Consider the following 24,851-nt stretch of genomic DNA (forward strand, 5'->3'; position numbering starts at 1 on the left):
TATACACTCATATATACACCCCGTCCTCTGCTCCCCACTGATCTTTCTTTTCCAAAGCAGATATACCACAGCAAATGGATCAGAATTGTTGGCACATTACAATGCATCCGGGTTTAGTTCCAGTTAGTCCAATCCCAACCCCTCTCTCATCGCACTCTTGAGATAAACTAAATCTGGGTATAATTAACCTGCGAGCACAACCATTAGCACATCAATGACCGTGGTTACATGGATTCGAATAACTGCCTTAGTCGGACTGAAATCGCATTATCCGTTTCATGTAAGCACCTTAGTCGGATCGTAGTCGGACCGCACATAGTCGGACTAACACCCCTGGATAACTCGATCCGATCCAGTTGATAGTTCGACTATTGCGGCATGTAACGGTGAATTGGATAAGGAACTGGACTTTGCGTCTTTGCGCATGCTTGAGATCCCGCCGCCCTCCTCCCTCCCTCCCTGCCAGGTCGTGACCCGGAAGACGAAAGAGACGATACGTTGTCTCAACTGTTCATACTAATGACACGTTTATTTATGAATATCCTGCAGACTGTCTCACAAGCTTATTCTTGTTGACTATGAACAAACATAACAGAAGAGGTCCGAAGATATGAGTACCTTTACAACCCCTCCTTAAAAACGTATAAGGACGTTCAAATTACGATACTTATGTGGTGCCAGTGTTGACAAAAACGTTGACTGCGACTGTTTGGACAGAACGCGCTAATTCACCGAACAAATACTTTCATATTAATTTCCCACCACTTGTTAGTCATGTCATCCATTCATATCGATGTGAATCAATCAATACTAATACATCTTTAACTGTGATGTGTTTTTGTTTCATTTCACAACGTATTTACTGTATAATCAACGATAGCAGGTGCCCGCTTGTAAACAGTCCACATTTTATTTGCTTAAAACACACAGCAGTACTGTCAAATCAGAAAGCAAATCAGCTGTCAAAGGGCTGTTACCTGACCAAATACCTTTCAAACTCGGTGATAGTATTCACAACTAATTTGTTCTTCATTCTATCAAATATGATGAAGTGTGGTCCGCGACGGCCACAAGTAAATTATTGCGACATTTCTAACATACAACTCAGAACGAAGAGAACACAGCCAGTAGTAGCCTAATCTAATAAAGAGTTGCCTAATCTATTAACAAGGTCATGGATTGGTGGCTTAAGACAGGAACTATGAAAAGAAAATTAAATGAGAAAGCCTCTAACATAGACAAGGAGAAAGTGGTTCAGCCTCATTGGGAATTATCTCGCCGCGGAGTTGCATTCAAAACACTGTGTTTTTCTCCCGCTGAGACAGCAAGATGATAACTAGGCTATATTCTGTGTTGTGTGACGTTGGATAATGACAGCTCTTAATTATGAAAAGTTGACTACTAGGATGGCTGTATTAATGCCAGTGGGCTAGCCTACTGTTGGTAGTGAAATACTGCGGTCAGTATGCGCATCGTTGTGTTTTGTGATGTCTGTCTGAGTGTGTGATGGGAGTATGAGGCTGTGAGCGAACTATAGTTTGTAACATAACCAAGTCACGCATGGAGCAGGGTTCCAGATGCTTTGCCTTGCGCATTGTCATATCTATAACTAGCCTACTGGTACGTACAAAAGGAGAGCCCACCCGCGAAAATCATGTGTGCGCTAACAATTGTCTGGCGCCAGGTCTTGGGTAGGAGGCATGTTGTTCCGGGGATATTTAGTTAAATGGTCCGCGAATTTTTTTTTATTGGCTAAGTGGTCCTTGGTCTGAAAAAGTTTGAGAAACACTGCTTTATAGACAATAACGATCATACACTCCCATTGCACTCAAACAACCACACTCAAACGAGGAGATATTGTATCAATTAGCCTATTAAGTACTGTATTTATTGATTGCAAAGAGTTCAACGTTACAGCAACATAACTTTGCTCCGGTCGCTAAATCTGATATATCCGTGTGCATCATCGCTCTCCCTCTCTCTCTCTGCCACACCCACCCTGTAACCTACGTGTTTATACATTATAGAAGCAAGACCATTATATTGTAACAAATCACGGAAGCGTGGTATATTTGTTATGGCTTTTTATTAAACACTAAAACACAACACACTGTCACAATGGCACGGGCTTTATGCCCTGGTGCAAGTTACCACGAACAGACTGTGCTACCGTCACCCACCTGTATAAGCTCTGTCCCAACACAGAACAACGACATGTAATTAGAACGGTAAGGAACATATAGGGAACGTCGTTGAGCTAGTGCATCACATAGAGTATAACAGTATGCGCCCGCTGCACGGCATTACGGGGCGACTATGCCGGCACGTTAAAATATTCTGGTTTAAAGTTAATGCTTGTGAAATCAGCTGTCACTCGGCTATTACCTGACCAATACCTGTCAAACTCGGTCATAGTATTCACAACTAATTTGTCCTTCATTCTATCAAATATGATGAAATTTGGTATTGTACCCGTGAGGCAAGCCTGAGTTAAGTTCTGTTCGGTTATCTGGCGCTGAAAAAACCCACGAATAAGTACTGTCAAATCAGAAAGCAAATCAGCTGTCACTCGGCTATTACCTGACCAATACCTGTCAAACTCGGTCATAGAAAAATATCATGAATGCATATTTATTACAATGGGGAAACTATAAAATCGGAGTACGGACAACTAATGCCCAGCGTTGACGATGCAGATATAGAGCTGGAAACAGCTAAATGAGCTACAGCCCAAATGCAGTGAGCTTTATCAAGCCCTGGAAAGTTCGGCACATTTGCCCGTTTCCACAGCGTCTGCTGAGCGGTCATTCAGTACAATGGGGCGTCTTAAGACATATCTTACGAAGTACGATGACTGACAAAAGACTGACTGGACTTGCTCTCATGAATATTCACACAGATTTGGAAATCGACAGCGAAGAAGTACTAAAACAATTTGATGCAACTGGCAGAAGGGCAATGCGTTTTGGCTGTAACCCATTATTTGCGCGCGTGTGTGTGTGAATGTGCATGCGTTTCTCTCGCCTTTTATCTTTCACCTTTGAATAATGTAACTTATAAACACGTTGGCCCAGCAGAAACAAACAAACAACGCGATGGACAACCCAAGAGGCAACACGCATTTCTGGACCGATGAACAGACGCGATTCATGCTCAATCAACTGTTGTTGTTGGTAGTGGTGAAGAGGTCAAGCGGAAATGGCTGTATCACCACTAGTTGTAATGAAAACAGCGCCACCTATCGTATCGGATATGACATGCTTTCGGCCAATGATTCGATTTATTCACTGCCATGTATATTGGGATAATAGCACCTACCCTCGAAAGAAAGCATAGTCCGACTAAGCAAAGATTCGAATTATACCATCATGTAAACACACTGACCGAATGCATAGATGAAGTCGTATCTTTACTGTGCTGTGACTTGCCTTGGTAATGGAGAATAAATGCAGTTTTTTTATAATGTGTCTTGTATAGGTCGGTGTTTCCTGTGCATCCATCTTTCCGTGTGGTGGCCTTGGCTGAGCCCCCAGTAGCAGGCAGTAGCACACAGCAGTGGCTGGGCCCTGAGATGCTCACCATGTTCCTCTTCCACACAGTCAACCAGCTGGGCAAGGCTGAGGAGGCCGCCATCATCCAGGGCATGGTGAGAGTCAACACACACATCTCATCCATCCATCCATTCATCCATCCATCCATCCATCCATCCCTCCCTCCATCCATCCATCCATCCATCCATCCATCCATGCACACATATATGCAGACAAATTCGTCCAATAACATGCTCTCTCACATACCGTAAATCCTCAAATTGTGGCCGGGGCTTTTATTTACTTAGGCTGCACAGCGCACCGGCCTGTATTTGGAGCAGGCTTCTATTACGGGGAGGCCTTTATTTCGTACTTATTATACGGCTCTTCAGAATGTTCCAAAAAGTTCTGTTGATTTGAATGGGGCACCCCAACGTTAGCAGGTCTGTAATTTCTTGATAATCACCACTGCGAAAAGTAAATGACCGCTGTCATTGGCAACGGGTTTTGTGCTTCTAATTCACATCTTTCATATCATTCCGCAAGAAGTCCGGTCATTTAACGTAGCGGAAAGTCATTGTAACTTGAAGTCAGCAAGTAATGGGTTGCTACGCAACACCTGGAACGTTAAAGTTATATTAGCCTGAAGAACAATTTTTTTCTTAGCGGAAATCACGAGACGGCAACAAAATCATTAAAAAGAGGTATTTTGGAGGAATGTCTTCTATCGTTTTGGCAAGTAACTGTATTATAATAAATTCGCCTAGTAGGCTGAAACATTTCTTTTTTTATTGCAAACAGCCCATAAAATTAGCCAACAACATTAAACATGAGGAGAACATGTATTTATGAAATGCATTAAATACAATTTGTGATGTTTGCTTTGTGCTGATGGACTGATGCTGGTAGGCTACAGTAAAATAGGCTACCGGTGCCTTTTTTTACCCCCGGCCTGTATTCGGGGCCCGGCCTTTATTTGTCCGTATCGACCACGCCCCCGGCTACTATCTGAAGCCCGGCTTCTAATTGAATCCCGGTCTTTATTTGAGGATTTACAGTACTAATGGTACTAATATGACGCAGTGCACTGTCATCCTCTCAGCCCTCATTGTGATCTCCACACGGATGTTCATTATCCTTGATGTGTTATGTGCTTCGGTGAATCCCAAGTGGTCCTGGTTTCAGCTGACGGTCCCCCTGAAAGGGCTGCCCTTGAAGCCAGCAGGTTTGCTTGTATCCAAAGTTATCTTCCAGCTAGCTAGCTAGTTAGGCTGCAGCTAGCGGCTGATTAACTCCACTTCTTCCTGACAGACGCAGGTGTATCCCTGTAGGGGTGGTTTCCATGTTGTCAGACACTTACTGTTGTGGATGGTAAAAGGTTTTCTGAAACGCATGCTGAAAAGGGACCACCTATATACCATCAGGCATTAGTCTCATGTTCTTCTTCAGACACCCTATGTTGTATCCAAATGTAATCACCAGTTGCATTTATGTTGCCTTTGGATGGAATATGCTGCTGAATTCAGGATGCCAAATCTGTGCGAATCTGTGTGTTGTCATGACTGGTGTTGTCATGACAAGTGTTGTAATGACCACTGTTGTAATGACCAGTGTTGTGGTGACCGGTGTTGTGGTGACCGGTGCTGTAGTGACCAGTGTTGTCGTGACCGGTGTTGTCGTGACCGGTGTTGTCATGACCGGTGTTGTAATGACCGGTGTTGTAATAATGACCGGTGTTGTGGTGACCGGTGTTGTGGTGACCGGTGTTGTGGTGACCGGTGTTGTCATGACCGGTGTTGTCATGACCGGTGTTGTGGTGACCGGTGTTGTGGTGACCGGTGTTGTCGTGACCGGTGTTGTAGTAATGACCGGTGTTGTTGTGACCGGTGTTGTGGTGACCGGTGTTGTGGTGACCGGTGTTGTCGTGACCGGTGTTGTAATGACCGGTGTTGTCGTGACCGGTATTGTTGTGACCGGTGTTGTCGTGACTGGTGTTGTCGTGACCGGTGTTGTCGTGACCGGTGTTGTAATAATGACCGATGTTGTCATTACTTAGTAATTCTTTTTCTATTTGCTGACTTGTGGTGTCCTGCTGGTGGAATATCTGTACTGAAAACAATAGAGGGGATTGTGTCAGTTTTGTTGCTGGTTGCCAGAGGTCAGAGTGCCATGACTGAAGTTTCATGAACAAAGCAAACTCTGGGGCAGATGTACGTATGTTGGGCAGCGCAGCGCAGACAGAAACATTACCAGTCTGCAGAAAGCGCATGTTATATCTTCATTTCACATTGAATGTACTTAACCTGTGGCTGATTGCGTCATCAACGCATGTCAACGCAACTGTAAATTGCGGGTCCAATTGAATGGAATCATGGAGTTGCTGACTGACAGAAAGGGAAACATAAGTTTAGTGATCAGGAAATAGATATACATGCTAAACATGTGTCATCAAACATAGGGCAGTATTATCCAGGGCTATAACAAACTAAATCAATAGCGTAAGAGATGGTAGACACAAAAAGGTGAACTAAAGGAACGATTGCTTTCTACTTGGTACAAATGAGAAAACCTCATGCTTGGAGTACTGCTCATGTTGTTTCTGGATGCTTCTATGTTTCTATGCATGCATCAAACTCACAAGCTGGATTATACATGCTTTTAAAAGTTTCAAGAAAAATGTCTGTCCCCTGCATACATACAACAGCATACATAATAAGTGCCCCCAGCCTTGATGACCTTGTTCCCCATGGCTTATAGCGCCACCGATATGGCATGTATAAGTTGCTGAACTGATTGTATTCTACAGATCCCACATGTCCCAAAAGCAGCTGTGGACCAGTTGCTTCAACTCAGCCACAGTCTCAGGCAAACCAACGACCCCACAGTAAGTTCCATTGTGTACTGTACACGATTAGCTCATTTCAGGAGGGAGTTCAAGTTTGGTGCTTTGGTAAAGGCTGCTGCTGAAATCCTTTATCTGATTACGGCCACCATATGGACATCCAGTAATATCAATGGGAATCTTTAGAAATGGCTGTCAATTATCATTATGCAGTAATTGCGTCTGTATTTATCTGTTCATGTGTGTGCTTGTGTGTGGTGTGTTGCTTTTTTTTGTTCACGTGTAGTATTTTTCACTATTCATTCAGGCCCAGTCTTTGGCCTCGTCACTCTCCACCAGACAGTTGCTTAGGATATGCCGACGTATCTCGCAGTATCCAGAAGAGAGTATTGCACATGCTGTCAACAAGGCTTGCCTGTCCAGGTAAATCAAAACAGCACAGATAGCACACACTCAATTAGTTGGGCAACTTCAAATCATTGATTTGATCTCAGTTTTGTGTATTAATGTAAAGTGTTAAAGGTTTTCTAGGTTTTACCTTGAAAGTAAAATCATATTCCAATATATTTGTGTGCCTAACTAAAAGTGGTGCATGTTCACCAGTTATTTTGGTAACTACTGTTGCCTATTTATAGTTTATTGTCTATTTCTAATCCTTATATCACCATTAAGTCAAGGATCAAGCCACTGCTTAGCCCAACAGTTAACCCCAATTCACAGTGATATGAAAAGACTATGTCAAATCTATCTTTAACTAGGAGTGGAGATATTTTCAATGACAGATTAGATTAGACACCCGAAGGCAGCAAATCCCAAGATGCACGTGCACGTACAACTTCTTAAGCACAATGTCAGAAGGAGGGGAGAATTGTTATTTTCTTTCATGAATGGGCATGATCCTAGCCTAGGTTATTCCAAAGTCTATGTGGGATAAGTTGAGCAGAAATATTATTTTGGGGACGTGTTGCTGCATTTCTGATTTGTCATAGCATAACTGTCGCCCTAAAAATCTAGCAGTAGCCAGCAAGTAAGTGCAAGTGAACAGCTAACACTAGCTAACACTAGCTAACTTAACCTAGAATACCCCAGGGCACTAACATCAGTTTGTGTCTGAATATGTTGTCATAACTAACCTTATAGACACTACAGCAATAGGCTCAAAACATTTGAATATCATGGAAAATGTTTCAAGCCTTTTTTGTTTGAATCTTGATGATTACGCTTACAGCAAAAATCCAGTATATCAAAACATTAGAATTTTTTTTTTTACAATGCTTTGATTGATCATTCCTTTTTTGAGGTGCACCTTTACACGATGCATAGAAAATTGATAGTGGATAAGATGGGGAGAGACCATTCAAGTGTTGTAGAACAACTTAGTTGGTATAGAGTGGGCTCATAAGGTTACTACTACAGAAACTATGTCAGTGGTGGCAAATATTGACATGACGGGTAAATAGCACAGAATATGTAGATGTATCATGAGCAGGGGAGAATGAATGCATGATGCATGCAGGGTTTCTGCAAGAAGATCAGGTGGAGAGACAGACATGTTTTGTATCACTCCGTGAGGTGCTCTTAACGTGCCATCGAACATGACAGACATGTTTTGTATCACTCCGTGAGGTGTTCTAAACGGGCCATCTAACATAAGCTGGCACATTTCTCATGTTCTCCGTTAGATGGCACGGTTAGAACACCTCACATATTGATTTTTTGGAGTGTTTTGGAGACAGAGAATTATATTTATTGTTATAGTTATAGTTTTAGTTATAGTTATTGGTAATGCTGAGTTATGTTGTCTGATAGCTTTCAAAAGTAATGGTAGCAATAGCCAGTTGGGTGATGTTATGTAAGGGATAATGTATTGTCCGGAGGTCATTATCCAAAAATAAATCCCGACGGTGTTGACGCGCAGCGGAGGGGTGTTGTTTCGTCCTGAAGGGATTTATTTTTGGATAATGACCGACGGACAATACATTATCCCGCTTATTATACGGTTACTTGCCAAAAACGATAGAAGACATTCCTCCAAAATACCTCTTTTTAATGATTTACTTGCCGTTTCGTGATTTCTGCTAAGAAAAAATTGTTCTTCAAGCAAATAGAACTTTTAAGTTTCAGGTGTTGTGTAGCAACCCATTACTTGCTGACTTCAAATTACAATGAGTCTGTTACGTTAAATGACCGGACTACTTGCGGAATGATATGAAAGATGTGAATTAAAAGCACAAAACCCGTTGCCAATGACAGCGGTCAATATCTTTTCGCAGCGGTGAATATCAAGAAATATTCACCTGCGAACGTTGGGATGACCCATTCAAATCAACGGTACTTTTTGGAACATTCTGAAGAGCCGTATAATAATAGTACAAAAAGCCAGTTCATTTCATTATACTGAATGTGTCATTTAATTTTTCCCAAGGACTGCTGTCTCTCTTCAATGAAAGTCTTTTCAGAATACGTTTTTGTCAACAGTTAGCGTATTATTAGCAATTATTATTATTAACAATTATAGCGTAATATTTGGCCACATGGTAGTCTCCAGCCAACCCAACTGCTATACTGAAAGGATGTTACCATCACTAGATGTCTCGGTGAACTGCCGAATGCAGTGTATTATAGATTTGTGATCTTACAGAAACCCCCCATGAAATTGTTCTTGGTGATACCAACCCCTAAATGTCACTATTGTGTTTTATTTGAATCACAAATACATGTATTGTTTTTTAAATAGGTTCCTGCTCTTGAAAATCATTAGATCCTCCTTGTATTGGCAAGAGTTTTGAGTTTTTAACATACTTTTTAACTGTTGCTCTTGTTTCTCAGATTTTTGCCCAGCTTGGGTCGCACTGCCTTGCAAAAGTACCTTGCCGATTGTTCCATCCAGGAGTTGTCCCAGTCAGCCACATTACACAATTACACATGTGAGTGACCTCAGTCAGCAGAGATCAGCATGCTCTGAGACCTTGTGTCTTTCTTTCTTTTCTACTAACTTACGCACTTCCTCAATGACCTCACCCTCTTTTCTTCAGGCACAGTTCAAAATGGTATCCTAACTATAGGGCAGGTGTCAGCTCCTGTCTTCAAAGCTGATGAGAAGATGAAGGTTCCGGATGTGCTCTTCTATGAGAACAAACAGGTATCTGTGCATTACCAAAGTACTGTATAATGCCACACTTCTCCTTTTTGTTTTGTGTGACTTACAGTGGGAAAAGCAACCGTGATCTCTCTAGTTAAAAGATTCTTTTCCAAAGGAAGTATTGCTTTTTAGTATTTATTTTTGTTACTCTTGTAACAAAACCTAATATGGGCCAGGCTCTTTACACTTTTACATTTATGGACACTAGTCATATTCCATGAACAGGCAGTAGAGTGCATGAGTTGTTTGTGAGCAATCAAGGAAGGGTATGTATGACTGGCAGAGTGTGAGGATACATTGGTCGTGTAGTTGGAGAGGATGTGTAAATTACTGGGGGAAAACATAGAAGGAAGGATGACCTATATTCTCTTCTTTTTTTTTTTTCGACCACCTAGCCTGTACGGAATGAGAATATATAAGGAGGAAGAAGATATAAAAAGTTTTGCCATGACCCACTTCTATATGACCTGCTTTTTGTCTTTCCAGTGCCGGATAGAGAGATGGCAAGCATGTATGCCCGACTGAACAAAAATGAACGCACATTCATTTTGACACAACTGTTTCCTGTACATGCCCATACCACTTGGCCCATACCACTTGGCTCATACATACTCTTGGGCCATGCATACTCTTGGGCCATACCACTTGGCCCATACCACTTGGCCCATACCACTTGGGTCATACCACTTGGCCCAGACATACCACTTGGCTCATACATACTCTTGGGCCATACATACTCTTGGCCCATACCACTTGGCTCATACATGGCCCACTTGGGCCATACCACTTGGCCCATACCACTTGGCCCCTACCACTTGGGTCATACCACTTGGCCCATACCACTTGGCCCATACCACTTGGCTCATACATACTCTTGGGCCAGACATACTCTTGGCTCATACATACTCTTGGCCCATACCACTTGGCTCATACCACTTGGCCCATACCACTTGGCCCATACATACTCTTGGGCCATGCATACTCTTGGGCCATACCACTTGGCCCATACCACTTGGCCCATACCACTTGGGTCATACCACTTGGCCCAGACATACCACTTGGCCCAGACATACCACTTGGCCCATACCACTTGGCTCATACATACTCTTGGGCCATACATACTCTTGGCCCATACCACTTGGCTCATACATGGCCCACTTGGCCCATACCACTTGGCCCATACCACTTGGGTCATACCACTTGGCCCATACCACTTGGCCCATACCACTTGGGTCATACCACTTGGCCCATACCACTTGGCCCATACCACTTGGGTCATACCACTTGGCCCATACCACTTGGGTCATACCACTTGGCCCATACCACTTGGCCCATACCACTTGGCCCATACCACTTGGCCCATACATACTCTTGGGCCAGACATACTCTTGGCTCATACATACTCTTGGCCCATACCACTTGGCTCATACCACTTGGGCCATACCACTTGGGTCATACCACTTGGGTCATACCACTTGGCCCATACATACTCTTGGCTCATACATACTCTGGCTGTTTAGAATTGTTTGTAGGTTTGTGGGATTGTAGGTAATTTTCTCTGTGTCAAATGTGTTATTTTTTGATTTCATGATGTATTCAGTTTCTGTGAAGAGGCTATTTGACCTCAACATGGTGGTTGTGTCCTCCAATGCTATGCTTCTGTCCACAGCACATGATGGTGATGGAGGACATGCTGAAGGACTTCCTGCTGGGAGAACATCTGCTGCTGGTGGGGAACCAGGTGAGTGCAGAGCACCAGGCATGCATGTCCAGGGCACATGGCTACAGCAGTTGCTGTCAGATTCGACTTGCTTCAGAAGTTTCAGGCAGAAGACTCATCAGGTTACCTGAGTGACTGAGTGTGTTTCCGGGAGAAACTCAACTCATTGGATACCATATTTAATATTTATTCCACAGAAGCAGGATACCTTTTGGGATACCCCCTTCTGAAATATACTGCTTGAATCCTGCAGTAACAACTTCCCTGCACAGCACTCCCCGACAGTAATCCACACAGGTTGTGCGAAGTAGTAGAGCAAGTTCTGATCAGAGCGTTGGGATCATAGATAGGTGTTTGATACACCAATGGATTTATCCCAGACTGATCATAACGCTAAGGTGCCCACTCAACACCAGAAGAGGCAGGTTTTCTGAAACAAACTTAACAGAAAGATGGACTGGCTTGCCACAGTGTTTAAACTTTTACATTCATGCTCCCATACAGTTCAGCTGGAAGGGTGCATAGAGTCAGGCAGTGGGGGTTAATGAGGCGCTGATTTCAGACCCAAACATTACTTTGCCGGGGAGTAGTACTACCAACAGCGAAGCCTTCGAAACCGCGGATAACCAGTAAATGTGTGTGTGTGTGTGTGTGTGTGTGTGTGTGAGAGAGAGAGAGAGAGAGAGAGAGAAAGAGAGAGGTGTGTGTGTGTGTGTGTGTGTGTGTGTGTGTGTGTGTGTGTGTGTGTGTGTGTGAGAGAGAGAGAGAGAGAAAGAGAGAGAGGTGTGTGTGTGTGTGTGTGTGTGTGTGTGTGTGTGTGTGTGTGTGTGTGTGTGTGTGAGTGTGTGAGAGAGAGAGAGTCAATGAGGGAGGGAGTGAGACTGGCTTAGATATGACAGAGTGCACTGATGCGGCTCCAGCTCCAGTGTTGTGGGCTTCATATGCCTTCCTTCTGAAACAGGGCACATGGCACATTTAGGCTGAGAGGCAAGTTCCTCATGCAGGGAGATCACTACTGAGGATAGAATATGCCTTTGATCCCGTCACACAAACAACATCTGTGCCTTTTTAAGTCATTCGTTTTAATACAGCTCTCCAATTTGTTTTTTTAGGGTGTGGGGAAGAATAAGGTTGTTGACCGCTTTCTACATCTGATGAATCGGCCAAGAGAATACCTGCAACTTCATAGGTAAGAAAGGACCCCAGTACACCAATTCAATTGACTACTTGTTTTGATTTTTAATTTCTTTAACATCATCCATGATCAATTTTGATGACCAAATTCTGGAAATGATGTTCTATAAAATAAAAAAAAGACACTTTCAGTTTCTCTGATGGTGAAAAATTGATAAGCTGCTGTTATTTTCCAAGTGGTTAGAATGATGTGATGCAGAAGGTGTTCAACATATCAACATGATTCAAAATTAAATCTTATGAGTTTAAATTGATAAAGAAGGACCCTTGCCTCCCTCTTTCCAAGGATAATGTGAATTATTTCTGTCTGTGGAGAAATGAGGACACCTGTCTCTGGGGCAAGAGGCTGCGTTTACCTCGGGAGGAGACTCTATTTATAGAGGACAATGACACCAAAAACTTTTTGGATCCAGACTCCTATTGGGTTTTTACTCTTCAGCTCAAAACGAATTAGCTCACTTACATAACAGGCCTGTGGAAACCTCACACACACCATCAATAGCACCCCAGGCACTCATAAAAGCTTGCTAGGATGCAAACTCTTTTGGTGATATAGTTACCAGTGTATAGTTGGTGATATACTGTAGTTACCAGTGTATAGTTGGTGATATAGTGACCAAGCTTTTCTTAAGATTTTGTGTGGTGGTCTGACCTGACCCACCTGATGCCAAAACTTACCTCAAAAAGTGGTAAATTGCATGGTATTGCTTTAATGATTTATAAGCAATCATGAAATTAAGGATATTATGTGTATCTATGAATGCAAAGAAAATATAATAATGAGACTGACACTACCAGTGCTTTATTTAAGATGATATACAGAGAGGTAATTGATGCCTAGTAATCAAAAACACATTTATGTTTTCTGAGAAAATTGCAATTGCAATTGTTAAGTGTTGTAAATATCATTTAATAAAGGTATTCTTAGAACTCCAACTTCTACACCCCAGTTATAGTATTGTATGTAATCCAAAGGCCAAAGCCCTCTTTTAGACTAACATGGTGTGTATGAGGTCCCCTGTAGCACTTCAAAAGTAGGCCCAGACCAGTGAAAGTTGTTTGAAAGTCACATGTTCCCATGGCCTGGTTAGCTGCTATGGAGCACAAATAGAAGTCTGAAGAACCCCCCATGGGATTGTCCCCACCAGAAAGGAAGTGAAAAACACTGCAGATCAAAATAAAAATGAACTGGGTCACCATATTAAATTAGGTTCTGGTGAGGCCTGAGTGGAATTGCCAGTGGTAACTTGAAACCCTTCTGAGAATTAGAAAGAAGCATTTTTAGACATACTTTAGAAACGCTGTTCTTAATTGTCTTTTTTTTTTCATAGAGACACGACAGTGCAGACGTTAACGCTGCAGCCCTCAGTACGAGATGGGATCATTGTGTATGAAGACTCACCTTTGGTCAGTATCATGAGTGTTGTATATTGCTCTCTTACAAAAACACACGGAAGTGCACACACACAAATCATGACCAGACCAGAGCAGAGCAGAAATAGGGCACATATCCTTAAATAACTTCAGCTCACAGGTGTGGCATGGCATGGCATTGCAGTAGAACCTAGGGCCCCAGGTGCTTTTGATTTGTATGGTCTTCGGAGAGAAAGAAAGAGGAATGGTCATAATTGAAACGTTGAGGTTGCCTGTGTCAGGTGCTCCTCTGCAGGGAATGTCAGCAGCATTTAGGGTTTCCATTTCAGTGCCTTCATGGCAGGTTCTCTATATTGGATTCATTTAATAGATTTTTTTGGTAATTTTTTAATGAATTTAATTAAATGAAATTTAACAAAGTTACACAAAGTGTATTTTGGCACTGGAATAGATGGACCGTGATAAACCACAAACTAGTTGTATTGTCTTGATAGACTCAAATGAGTAATAGCAAAAGTATTGGCTTGATTTGAAATCATATGTTGTGATGTTTATACAGCCTACAAACACGAGATATTCTTGGCTTGTTTCTCATTTCTCCCTTGTGTTTGAAATCATATGTTGTGGTGTTTATACAGCCTACAAACATGAGATATTCTTGGCTTGTTTCTCATTTCTCCCTTGTGTTTGAAATCATATGTTGTGGTGTTTATACAGCCTACAAACATGAGATGTTCTTGGCTCGTTTCTCATTTCTCCCTTGTGTTTGGGTGTGAAGGTAAAAGCAGTGAAAATGGGACACATCTTGGTCATCGATGAAGCAGACAAAGCCCCCACCAACGTGACGTGCATCCTGAAGACCCTGGTAGAGGACGGGGAGATGATCCTGGCAGATGGAAGGAGGATTGTGTCAGGTAGGTGCAGCTCCCATGTAGATGTTTCTAATTATAGTAGCTATCTATGTAATTTATCTCCTCGATAATGAATGAAATAAACATGCTGTATGAAATGTCATGAAATTTAAGTCATGTTAAAAAGTTTTATTTTTTTCCCCATCTTGTAGAAGCGTCTGAAATGTCCAATGTCATTGTTATGCATCCAAACTTCAGGATGATTGTTTTGGCCAACCGGCCTGGTTTTCCATTTTTGGGGAATGACTTCTTTGGTGCACTTGGTAAGACTTCGCTGTCAGTATTAGCAAGAAGGAAATTCTTTGTATAATACTTTGTGGTGAACGTTGTTATAATTCAGAAATGTTTGTTTTTAAGGCGATATCTTCAGTTGTCATTCTGTTGACAATCCCAAGCCAGAAGCAGAGCTTGCAATGCTAAGACAATACGGGCCGGATGTCCCAGAAGCCATTCTGCAGAAGCTAGTGGCTGCTTTTGGAGAGCTGCGAGCCATGGCAGACAAGGGCACCATCACGTACCCTTACTCAACCAGGGAAGTGGTCAATATTGTCAAACACCTTCAGGTACGTTCAAGGATACTAAGCCACAATCTTTTTGAATGATTTATAGAACTGGGTTTGTAAGTGTCTCAATGGCTTAGGGTCACTTATGTTTTTGGGGGGTGTCTTGGTGTTGACTCATTGGCCTTATGTTTTTGGGGGTGTCTTGGTGTTGACTCTTTGGCCTTATGTTTTTGGGGGTGTCTTGGTGTTGACTGTGAGCGTTTCATGTTTGGGTGGACACCCAGCTTTCTGGGAGGGCAGGTCAATGTGCTCTATCTGCAGGGAGGTGGGTAAGGGATGGCAGGTGATGTGTCCTGAGCCTTCACACTTACACATAGAAGTGACACATATAGATCTAGAAGCTTGTAGTGGTAGTATATAGAGGAAAGGATCCATTCCGAGGGTATGGCTTTGGGCAGGTGGTATTTTCATACCAAAGAAGAGAGATGCAGTGACTACAGTGCCTGTACAATGTACAGTATTTACCTCCCTTGGAGGTGTTCACTATTTATTGCTTTACAATACTGAATCATGATCGATTTCATTTGGCTTTTGTTCATGTTAAAGTGAAAACAGATTTATACAATCTACTCATCTAAATGGGTTAAAAATATAAAACACAAAATAATTGATTGCAGCAATTTTGGCAGCGATTACAACGTTGAGCTGTTTTGCACTTCTTCCAGAGTTACTTGAATTATTCTTTTGTGGTTTTGGCCTAGGATACTGATTCACCAGTAGCTGGACATTCCAGAGACAGGTGTACCTACATTGCAATCACTTGAGACACATTGACTGCACACAGTCGACTTCAAGATGATACAGACTTTGAAGTCCCTGGTCATCCCAGGGTTTGGAGTCAAGTTGAAAAGGAGCAACAACTTGGGCAGTTGCCGATATTGGAGAAAATTCTTACGCTGCCATTAGATAACAAATCTCACAGACGCAGCAATTTGGGTGACCTGGCAACAGTCTTTCAGAAGTCCGAGCCTATGTTCGTAATCGAATTTGGGACCGCCAACATATCATGATGTGGGGTTAATCCCCAACACCACGTAGTATCCTTAACCGACACTCCCGAATTCACCTTGTCAAGTGGTTGGCTTCGCTGCTCGGACCTATACTGATCAGAACAAAACAAATAAGCTTCCTAAACATCGGAAACCCTTTTCCCCTTAGGACTGCTAACTTTGATAATTGGGCATTTAGCTATCCTAGCATACTCACTACCTGGCTAAGCATACAACGTTTTACCTTTGCCATTGTACGTGTACATGATTTGTTTTGTTCACCGAACATGAATGTTGGGATATACTGTACATATTCAGGGTTATTTAAACAATTCTGCCAAGAACAATGGGAGAAACCTCCAAAGGAAAGATGTGCCAATTAGCTTGTAGGATCATTCGCAAGAAGACTTGAGGGCGTCACTGCTGCCAAAGGTGCTTTAACCATGTACTAAGGAAAGGGTCTGAATACTAATGGAAATAAGATATTTCAGTCTTACTTTTGATAAATGAATGAAACACTCCAAAAACATGTTTAAGCTTTGTCATTGTGGAGTATTTTGCGTAGATAGGTGAGAAACAAAATTATCGAATCCATTTTAAGGTTAGTCTGGAACATAAAATGTGGAAAAATTGAAAGGTCTGAAAACTTAATTGTTTTTAAAGCACAGTATATCACATAGATAGCTACACATTGCGGACATGTAACATTTATTATATTGCAGTAGCTGTTATAATGTTAGCTAGTTTGCCCCGGTTCACACAATACATCCAAATGCAGCGCTTTTGTCTTCATTTTTCTAATTTTGATATCTGGATGCATAATAAAGTTTAATTTGGCAGAGCTCATAGTAGGCCACGTATTATCTAGCGTAAATTAGGATTAAACAATAGGCCTCCTACTCCCTTTCAGCCAATTTTGTTGACATAATCTACCTTCTGCTCCTGTTAGAAAGGCTCTATATAGCCTACATGCATACTGACACTGAGCTCACCTCACTCAAATTGTATTGTGCATCCAGATATAAAAAAATGGAACAATTAAGAGAAAAGCGTCACGTTTGCAAGTTCTGTACGAAGCGGGGCAAACTAGCTAACATTATAGCAATACAGCGAACCTCAGAGCAATACGCCGAGCAATATATTTACTTACATGTCCGCAATGTGTAGCCATCTGTACAGTGGACTTTCACCCATATCTTCACCATATCTTCTGCCGCAAAATCTAAACTCATAACTAGTCTTTCTCTAAAACAACTACTTAAGGGGTGGATGTTGAAAACTGTCCTGGTTCTTCGACTAAAAATACCTAAATAATGTACCTAATTTAGGTTCATTTCAAGCCGTATTTTTCATTTTTCTTCAAGTTCATTTGCAGGAAAAGCCTTTAAGGTTTATGTCAATGCTATTATCATATTTGTAAGATGATGGTGTGAAGATTGGAATCCAGATTCAAGACAAAATTGACTCTAAATAAGATATGTTGTGTTTCTTATTCTGTACTCTTTTTGTCTTTTACAGAAATTTCCAGATGAGGGACTTGCCAATGTGGTACGAAACGTTTTTGACTTCGACTCCTACAACAAGGATGCACGTGAAGTGCTGATTACAGCCCTGCACAAGCATGGCATCCCTATCGGGGCCAAGATCAGCAGTGTGCACCTTGCTAAGGAGTAAGATAACCTGCCACTTTCTGTTATACCCATACCACAGGCCTTGCTTACATAGAAGATCAGTTATTTCAGTTAAGTCATTATTACAAAACAACATACTAGCTTTCAAAAAGAGCTCTGAAACTTAAAACATACAATTTTCAGCAGAGTATATCTTTATAAGGCACACAACAGAGAAAATAAATTTCAATCTTCGATATTGAGTTAAAACATGGCCCTGCAAAGATAGCATTACCATAAACTATGTGACTTCTGGCGACGTGCAGTATTATTTGTGAAGTCCTAATGGTAATGTACAACACATACACTGTAGAAAACCTTTTGCGTGCACAGGGGATCTAACTGAAATCACACCACCTTTTAAGTGGGTGTCCTGACATATACAAGTAAATGAATTCCTACATTTTAAACATGTTTACTTTTATACCTCCATACTGTGCCAATATCTCCTTTAAATAAAGGAAAATATTTGGGGGGTTTTTGTGGTCATTTTAATCACCTACAGTATATTTGACTATGTTCTGCATTGTAACCTAGTGAGGCACCGATCTGACCCAGTAGATCAGTATCTGCTCAGATATTAATATTGGACTCATTTCGAATTTCATTAGAGATTGCCATTGTAAAAAACTGCGCTTTTATAAATGCAAATTGAATTGCCCATTATACCATGAAGCCCATTATTCCAAGATTTTTTTAATTTTATTCCTCTTAGTCATTTTTTTCATCCATAACACATAATGTTCACAATTTCCTCCTTTATTTGTAGAACTATCTCTATCTCTCATTGAGTCTTTTCTTGAGTCACAATCCAAACTATGGCCAAAATCCTATAATTCATTTAACACTTCTCGTTACCAAGCAAATGTATCCATGCAGCTTTTAGCTATGTACAGTCACTGCAGGCTTTACCCTACCTAAATAAAAGTTTGATCATTTGAAAGTTTAAGACTTTTTGTGTGTGCTTCCATCATTCCATTGATTTGCAATTAGTCACAAAATTCGAACCGGTGTTAAATTGTTATAATTTCATTGTCAATCATAAATAATTTAATTGACGAATAAACTATTGCCATGAAATAATGAGGCAAATACACTGGTAATCTAAGACCCCGTGGTCCAGTGACTGGTAACCAGTACTTCTGGACAAGTAAGTAGTGAGGCTGAAGAACCGCTCTCAAACCCTGCTCACACAAGAACCGCTCTCAAACCCTGCTCACACAAGAACCGCTGTCAAACCCTGCTCACACAAGAACCGCTCTCAAACCCTGCTCACACAAGAACCGCTCTCAAACCCTGCTCACACAAGAACCGCTCTCAAACCCTGCTCACACAAGAACCGCTCTCAAACCCTGCTCACACAAGAACCGCTGTCAAACCCTGCTCACACAAGAACCGCTCTCAAACCCTGCTCACACAAGAACCGCTCTCAAACCCTGCTCACACAAGAACCGCTCTCAAACCCTGCTCACACAAGAACCGCTCTCAAACCCTGCTCACACAAGAACCGCTCTCAAACCCTGCTCACACAAGAACCGCTCTCAATCCCTGCTCACACAAGGTTCAAATCACACGTGCTGATATTCAAGACATACACAGTGAGAACAGACATATAGCTGGCATATCTGTTCACACGTAGAATTATAGTCCTGAGCAGTATAAATGGGTTACTGTTACTGTTTCTTAAGGGAAAGCAACTTAAGGAGGCAACTTTATTTCCAGCATCTCCTCAGTTCAAAAGGCATGGTACAGTATGCCAATTAGATACATTATACTCTAAAAGAATAAGTCATCAGAAAGAAATGAGAAATTTGGTTTCTGGTCATCCTTTTGAGAAGCATACCAGTAAAATCAGCTGTGACCTAGATGTTCTGGTAACTAATGATGCACCCTTTCCCATAGGTTGCCACTCCCTGCGTGCCAGATGTCTGGATACTGGACCATAAATCAAAGTGGAAATGCACGGCGCAAACTCTTGTGCCCCACTGAATCGCATAAAATAGACATCAAGGTATCAGCTTTTTAAAATATATATTACAGTAAAAATAACTTCCACCGCATTGTTATAGCTTCAATACGGTCTTGGTAAACCCTTTTCTATGTCTTGAATAACAGTAATCAAATATATATTACAGTAAAAATAACTTCCACAGCATTGTTATAGCCTCAATACGGTCTTGGTAAACCCTTTTCTATGTCTTGAATAACAGTAATCCATTTTCTTTGTGCCATAGGGCCCAGTCTTCCTGCGTGTCCAGCCTTATGACATTGAGAGGCACGAGTCCAGAGCGGTGAGCTTCACTGAAGAGCACGCCCACTGGCAGATCCCTATGAATGAGGTCAACATCATCTGTGATGTCACCACTGCTAAGGGTATGTCTCCAGCAGAATGAATCTCCAGCGCCACCTCTGTAGTTTGGATGTGACCTTGGACATCCAGCACACGACTCCTGTGTTCCCCATATCAGGCCATTTAGATACCTAACTAGAACCCTTTTGACTCCTCTGTGTTCCCCATATCAGGCCATTTAGATACCTAACTAGAACCCTTTTGACTCCTCTGTGTTCCCCATATCAGGCCATTTAGATACCTAACTAGAACCCTTTTGACTCCTGTGTTTCCCATATCAGGCCATTTAGATACCTAACTAGATCACACGACTCCTCTGTGTTCCCCATATCAGGCCATTTAGATACCTAACTAGAACACTTTTGACTACTCTGTGTTTCCCATATCAGGCCATTTAGATACCTAACTAGAACCCTTTTGACTCCTCTCTGTTCCCCATATCAGGCCATTTAGATACCTAACTAGAACCCTTTTGACTCCTCTGTGGTCCCCATATCAGGCCATTTAGATACCTAACTAGAACACGTTTGACTCCTCTGTGTTCCCCATATCAGGCCATTTAGATACCTAACTAGAACCCTTTTGACTCCTGTGTGTTCCCCATATCAGGCCATTTAGATACCTAACTAGAACCCTTTTGACTCCTCTGTGTTCACCCATATCAGGCCATTTAGATACCTAAATAGTACACTTTTGACGACTCTGTGTTTCCCATATCAGGCCATTTAGATACCTAACTACAACACTTTTGATACACCGTAAAGCTTCCAATACATTTGGAACCCATACATTTTTTTTAAATGACTTATTTGCTTTAATTAATATTGTTTGTGATGCAGAGTCATTAAGACACAGGCCTAATAGGTGCTTGGTCATCAGTGATAATAATAATAATTATTTATTTTATTTGTAATGCACTCTTCATTCAAAAGAATCTCAGAGTGCCAACATATCAAAAACTAACTATAATAATACAATAAAATAAAAATGAATTAACATAAGCATAATAGAAAACTTTTTAACATTTTAACATGCGATTTAACACAAGGCCAGAAATGCCTTCCTGAATAAAAATGTTTTTAGTCCAGCTTTAAAGGAGTCCAGCGTCTGCGTTGCTCTTAGGTGCCTTTAGATGCTTGCCTTGCATTGTCTCACACACAATAGCTTGCTGGGTTTGGATATTGGCAACACCCGTGAAATGACCAAACCTTTTCCAGTTTCTTCTCCAGACATTCATGGCAGGAGAATCATTTGACAATAGCCTCATCACTCTTGATTTTATGTTTGCAAAAGAAAGAAGCCTCTATGATGAAGCACCAAGCAACCTCTCATCAGACTTTCTCCTTTCATAGATCATATAGTTCATATTAATATTGCAGACATAAAATATCAATAATATTAGCAAGTTTACTGTTTCAGATGTCATCTTCGTGGCCACATGTAATCCAGTGTCCATCTATGCCATGAAAGAAAAGGCAAATACGTTGCACTGTGTGGAGCTCTATGAGCTCTTCCCAAGAACGCTGAGTGCTCGGCAGCCTTTGATCACCGTAGCACCTCTTGGGGAACCCCTCGATGGCCAGGTGATCCTCCATGAAGAACAGGTGAGGCTGATTTATACTCCACTAGAACCAGGCACATACACATCGACACAAATCATATGTTTGTTTATTACCATATGCATATTTATTGTATTCATATAAAGTGTGGGGAAGGTTAAGCAATGAATATATGACTAAATTATAAACAACAAATACTTCAGTTTACTCACATTTGTGGTAAATGTTGATGTAGATGGGGGGGTGTGTGTGGCTCCTAGTCTGTCTGAAGTCCACAATGATCTCCTTTGTCTTCTGGATGTTAAGGTCCTGGTTGTTGTCTGCACACCCTGCGGCCAGGTGCTAGACCTCATCCCTGTAGGTCGTCTTGTCCTCTCTGATTAGGCTTACTGACGTGGTATTGTCTGCAAACTTGATCATGGTGAACCATGTACAGGAGCTGTACTTCAGTTAGTGATAGCTTCTATCTGTTACTTCAGTTAGTGATAGCTTCTCTCCCTCCCTCTTCCTCTCCTGTGTCTTCATGCTAAGCTATTCCTTTGCCTCCTTTAGTGATAATACAAACTTTGTCACAGGGAATGTTTTAACTGCAATTTTGGGATTGTGCCCCCATCTTTTCCTCTTAGTCTCCTCTACACTGGGGCAGCAGTTTCCTTTAGCTTCCAAAGCATCGTCCTCTCCTCCATGGACAGCAATTTGGCGGCAGTTGCTGATTCACAATAGCAGGAAACTGATTTTCCACCAAGGCCGTTTGAGGACCGATGCCTAATCACTCTGGCATTTCGACTCCAAAATAACTGGCTCTCAGACAGAAAAAATTGGTTCAAGAGGTCGAACCAACACATTGCTTATCTAGAACCGCGTAGCGTCTAGTCAGCCTAATCAAAAGAAGAAAAAAAACAGCTTGCTAGCTAGTTAGCTGTTAGTCAGCTAACATTAACCAAGCCTAATTTCTCATATTACACATGTTTCATCAAATTAGCAGCTATGCTTGCTCAGGTAATGTTAGCTGACCAACAGCTAGCAAAGCTGTAAACAGACAGTGTAGATAGATAGATAGATAAGATGGATACTTTATTAATCCCGAAGGAAATTTAGGTCATCCAGTAGCTTATACACTTAACTTAACTCACAAACATACATACACAAATCACAGTAGAAAAACAATACACATAGGGAAAAACATGTTCACAGGGAGTGGGGTGTATACAGATATTATACAGATAGTACAGTGTGCATTGATTGTGTCAGTGTTGATGTCCACAAGGAAAGTAGTGCAAAGAGTGCAGAGAGATAGTGTTCATGTGCTTGTGTGGATAGTGCAAAGATAGAGTACTTGTGCTTGTGTGTGTGAGGATAGTGCAAAGTGATATAAATAGTAAAGACTGTGCAATGGGCTAGTATAGCCAGTAAAAGAGTAAAAAGATAAAAAGATGGACAGTGGGATGGAAAAATTAAGAGCTGAGAAGAGGAGGGGAGACTGAGGAAGACTCATGCAGAGAAGTCCATCTCCCTCCCCCTCCCCTTCTGTGTGGCATTAAAAAGCTGGATGGCCCTGGGGACAAAGGACTTTCTCAGCCTGTCCGATGAGCATGACAGTGACAGGAGTCTGCCACTGAAAATGCTCCTCTGTCCGTTAATAGTACTGTGAAGTGGCTGGTGGTCATTGTCCAAGATGGTCAGCAGCCTACTCAATGTCCTTTTCTCCGCCACTGATGTTAGGCAGTCCAGTTCCATGCCAACAACAGCTCCTGCCCTTCTCACCAGCCTGTCTAGTCGCCCTGCATCCCTCTTCTTCATGCTGCCTCCCCAGCACACCACAGCATAAAAAAGGACACTGGCAACAACAGATTGGTAAAACATGCGCAGGAGTTTGTTGCAGACATTGAAAGACCTCAGCCTCCTCAGGAAGTAGAGCCGGCTCTGACCCTTCTTATAGATGGCATCTATGTTGGCTGACCAGTCCAGTTTACTGTCCAGATGAACTCCTAAGTACTTGTAGGTTTTGACCACCTCCACACTGACACCCCCGATGGAGACTGGTAGCAGAGGAGGCTGAGACCTCCTAAAATCCACCACCATCTCCTTGGTCTTGGTGGCGTTCAGCTGCAGGTGGTTATTCCTACACCACTGCACAAAGTTGTCCACCAGGCTCCTGTACTCACCCTCCTGTCCATCCCTGATACAACCCACAACAGCAGAGTCATCAGAGAACTTCTGGATGTGGCACGACTCCGTGTTGTAGGTGAAGTCTGATGTGTACAGGGTGAACAGGACAGGTGAGAGCACAGTCCCCTGTGGAGCGCCGGTGCTGCACAACACAGTCTCAGATACGCAATCTTTCAGCCTGACAAACTGTGGTCTCTCCGTCAGGTAGTCAGTGATCCAGGATACCAGGTGGGCGTTCACACCCATCTGCATGAGCTTGTCACTCAGTCGGAGGGGCTGGATGGTGTTGAAGGCACTGGAGAAATCAAAGAACATGATTCTCACAGCACCTTTCCCCTTGTCCAGATAAGAGTGTGCCCTGTGCATTAGGTAGACGATGGCATCTTCCACGCCCACCTTCTCCTGGTAGGCAAACTGCAGCGGGTCGAGTGCATGGCGTACCTGAGGTCTGAGGTTGTGAAGCAGCAGTCGTTCCATGGTCTTAGATATGTGTGATGTAAGAGCGACTGGCCTGAAGTCATTCAACTCACTGGGGTGCGGCTTCTTCGGGATGGGGATGAGGCAGGACGTTTTCCACAGAGTAGGCACCTTCCCTAGTTGGAGGCTCAGGTTGAAGAGATGCTGCAGAGGCTCACCCAGTTCCACAGCGCATGCCTTGAGGAGTCTTGGACAGACCACTATTGAGGTTGTGCTTGCTGCTAACGTTGTTTGGACAGCTAAGACTTAAGCCTGATTTATGGTCGGCCTGACACGCAGACACGCAGAGCCCTCTCCGTCATTGCAAACCCTCTCCGAGCACCTCTCCCTGGCCTGATGTGCACCTCCCAAATTTTGTAAC

The 24,851-nt window shown here is 42.3% G+C and overlaps 1 protein-coding gene across 2 annotated transcripts in view; it reads left to right on the top strand.

Moving 5' to 3' along the window:
* Positions 1-24,851, top strand: part of vwa8 (von Willebrand factor A domain containing 8) — a 67,726-nt gene that overhangs the window by 18,304 nt on the left and 24,571 nt on the right. For both annotated transcript variants that reach the window (XM_031561231.1, XM_031561235.2), the window contains exons 15-29: positions 3,478-3,646; positions 6,337-6,414; positions 6,680-6,795; positions 9,202-9,299; positions 9,408-9,514; positions 11,184-11,255; positions 12,347-12,423; positions 13,760-13,835; positions 14,581-14,716; positions 14,866-14,976; positions 15,071-15,276; positions 17,784-17,935; positions 19,838-19,946; positions 20,170-20,308; positions 21,705-21,889. In XM_031561231.1, the coding sequence (XP_031417091.1) occupies positions 3,478-3,646; positions 6,337-6,414; positions 6,680-6,795; positions 9,202-9,299; positions 9,408-9,514; positions 11,184-11,255; positions 12,347-12,423; positions 13,760-13,835; positions 14,581-14,716; positions 14,866-14,976; positions 15,071-15,276; positions 17,784-17,935; positions 19,838-19,946; positions 20,170-20,308; positions 21,705-21,889 (1,831 nt within the window). The remainder of the gene's footprint in view (positions 1-3,477; positions 3,647-6,336; positions 6,415-6,679; positions 6,796-9,201; positions 9,300-9,407; positions 9,515-11,183; positions 11,256-12,346; positions 12,424-13,759; positions 13,836-14,580; positions 14,717-14,865; positions 14,977-15,070; positions 15,277-17,783; positions 17,936-19,837; positions 19,947-20,169; positions 20,309-21,704; positions 21,890-24,851) is intronic.

The sequence above is a fragment of the Clupea harengus genome, chromosome 2 (assembly GCF_900700415.2).
Source record: "Clupea harengus chromosome 2, Ch_v2.0.2, whole genome shotgun sequence".
Lineage (NCBI taxonomy): Eukaryota > Metazoa > Chordata > Actinopteri > Clupeiformes > Clupeidae > Clupea > Clupea harengus.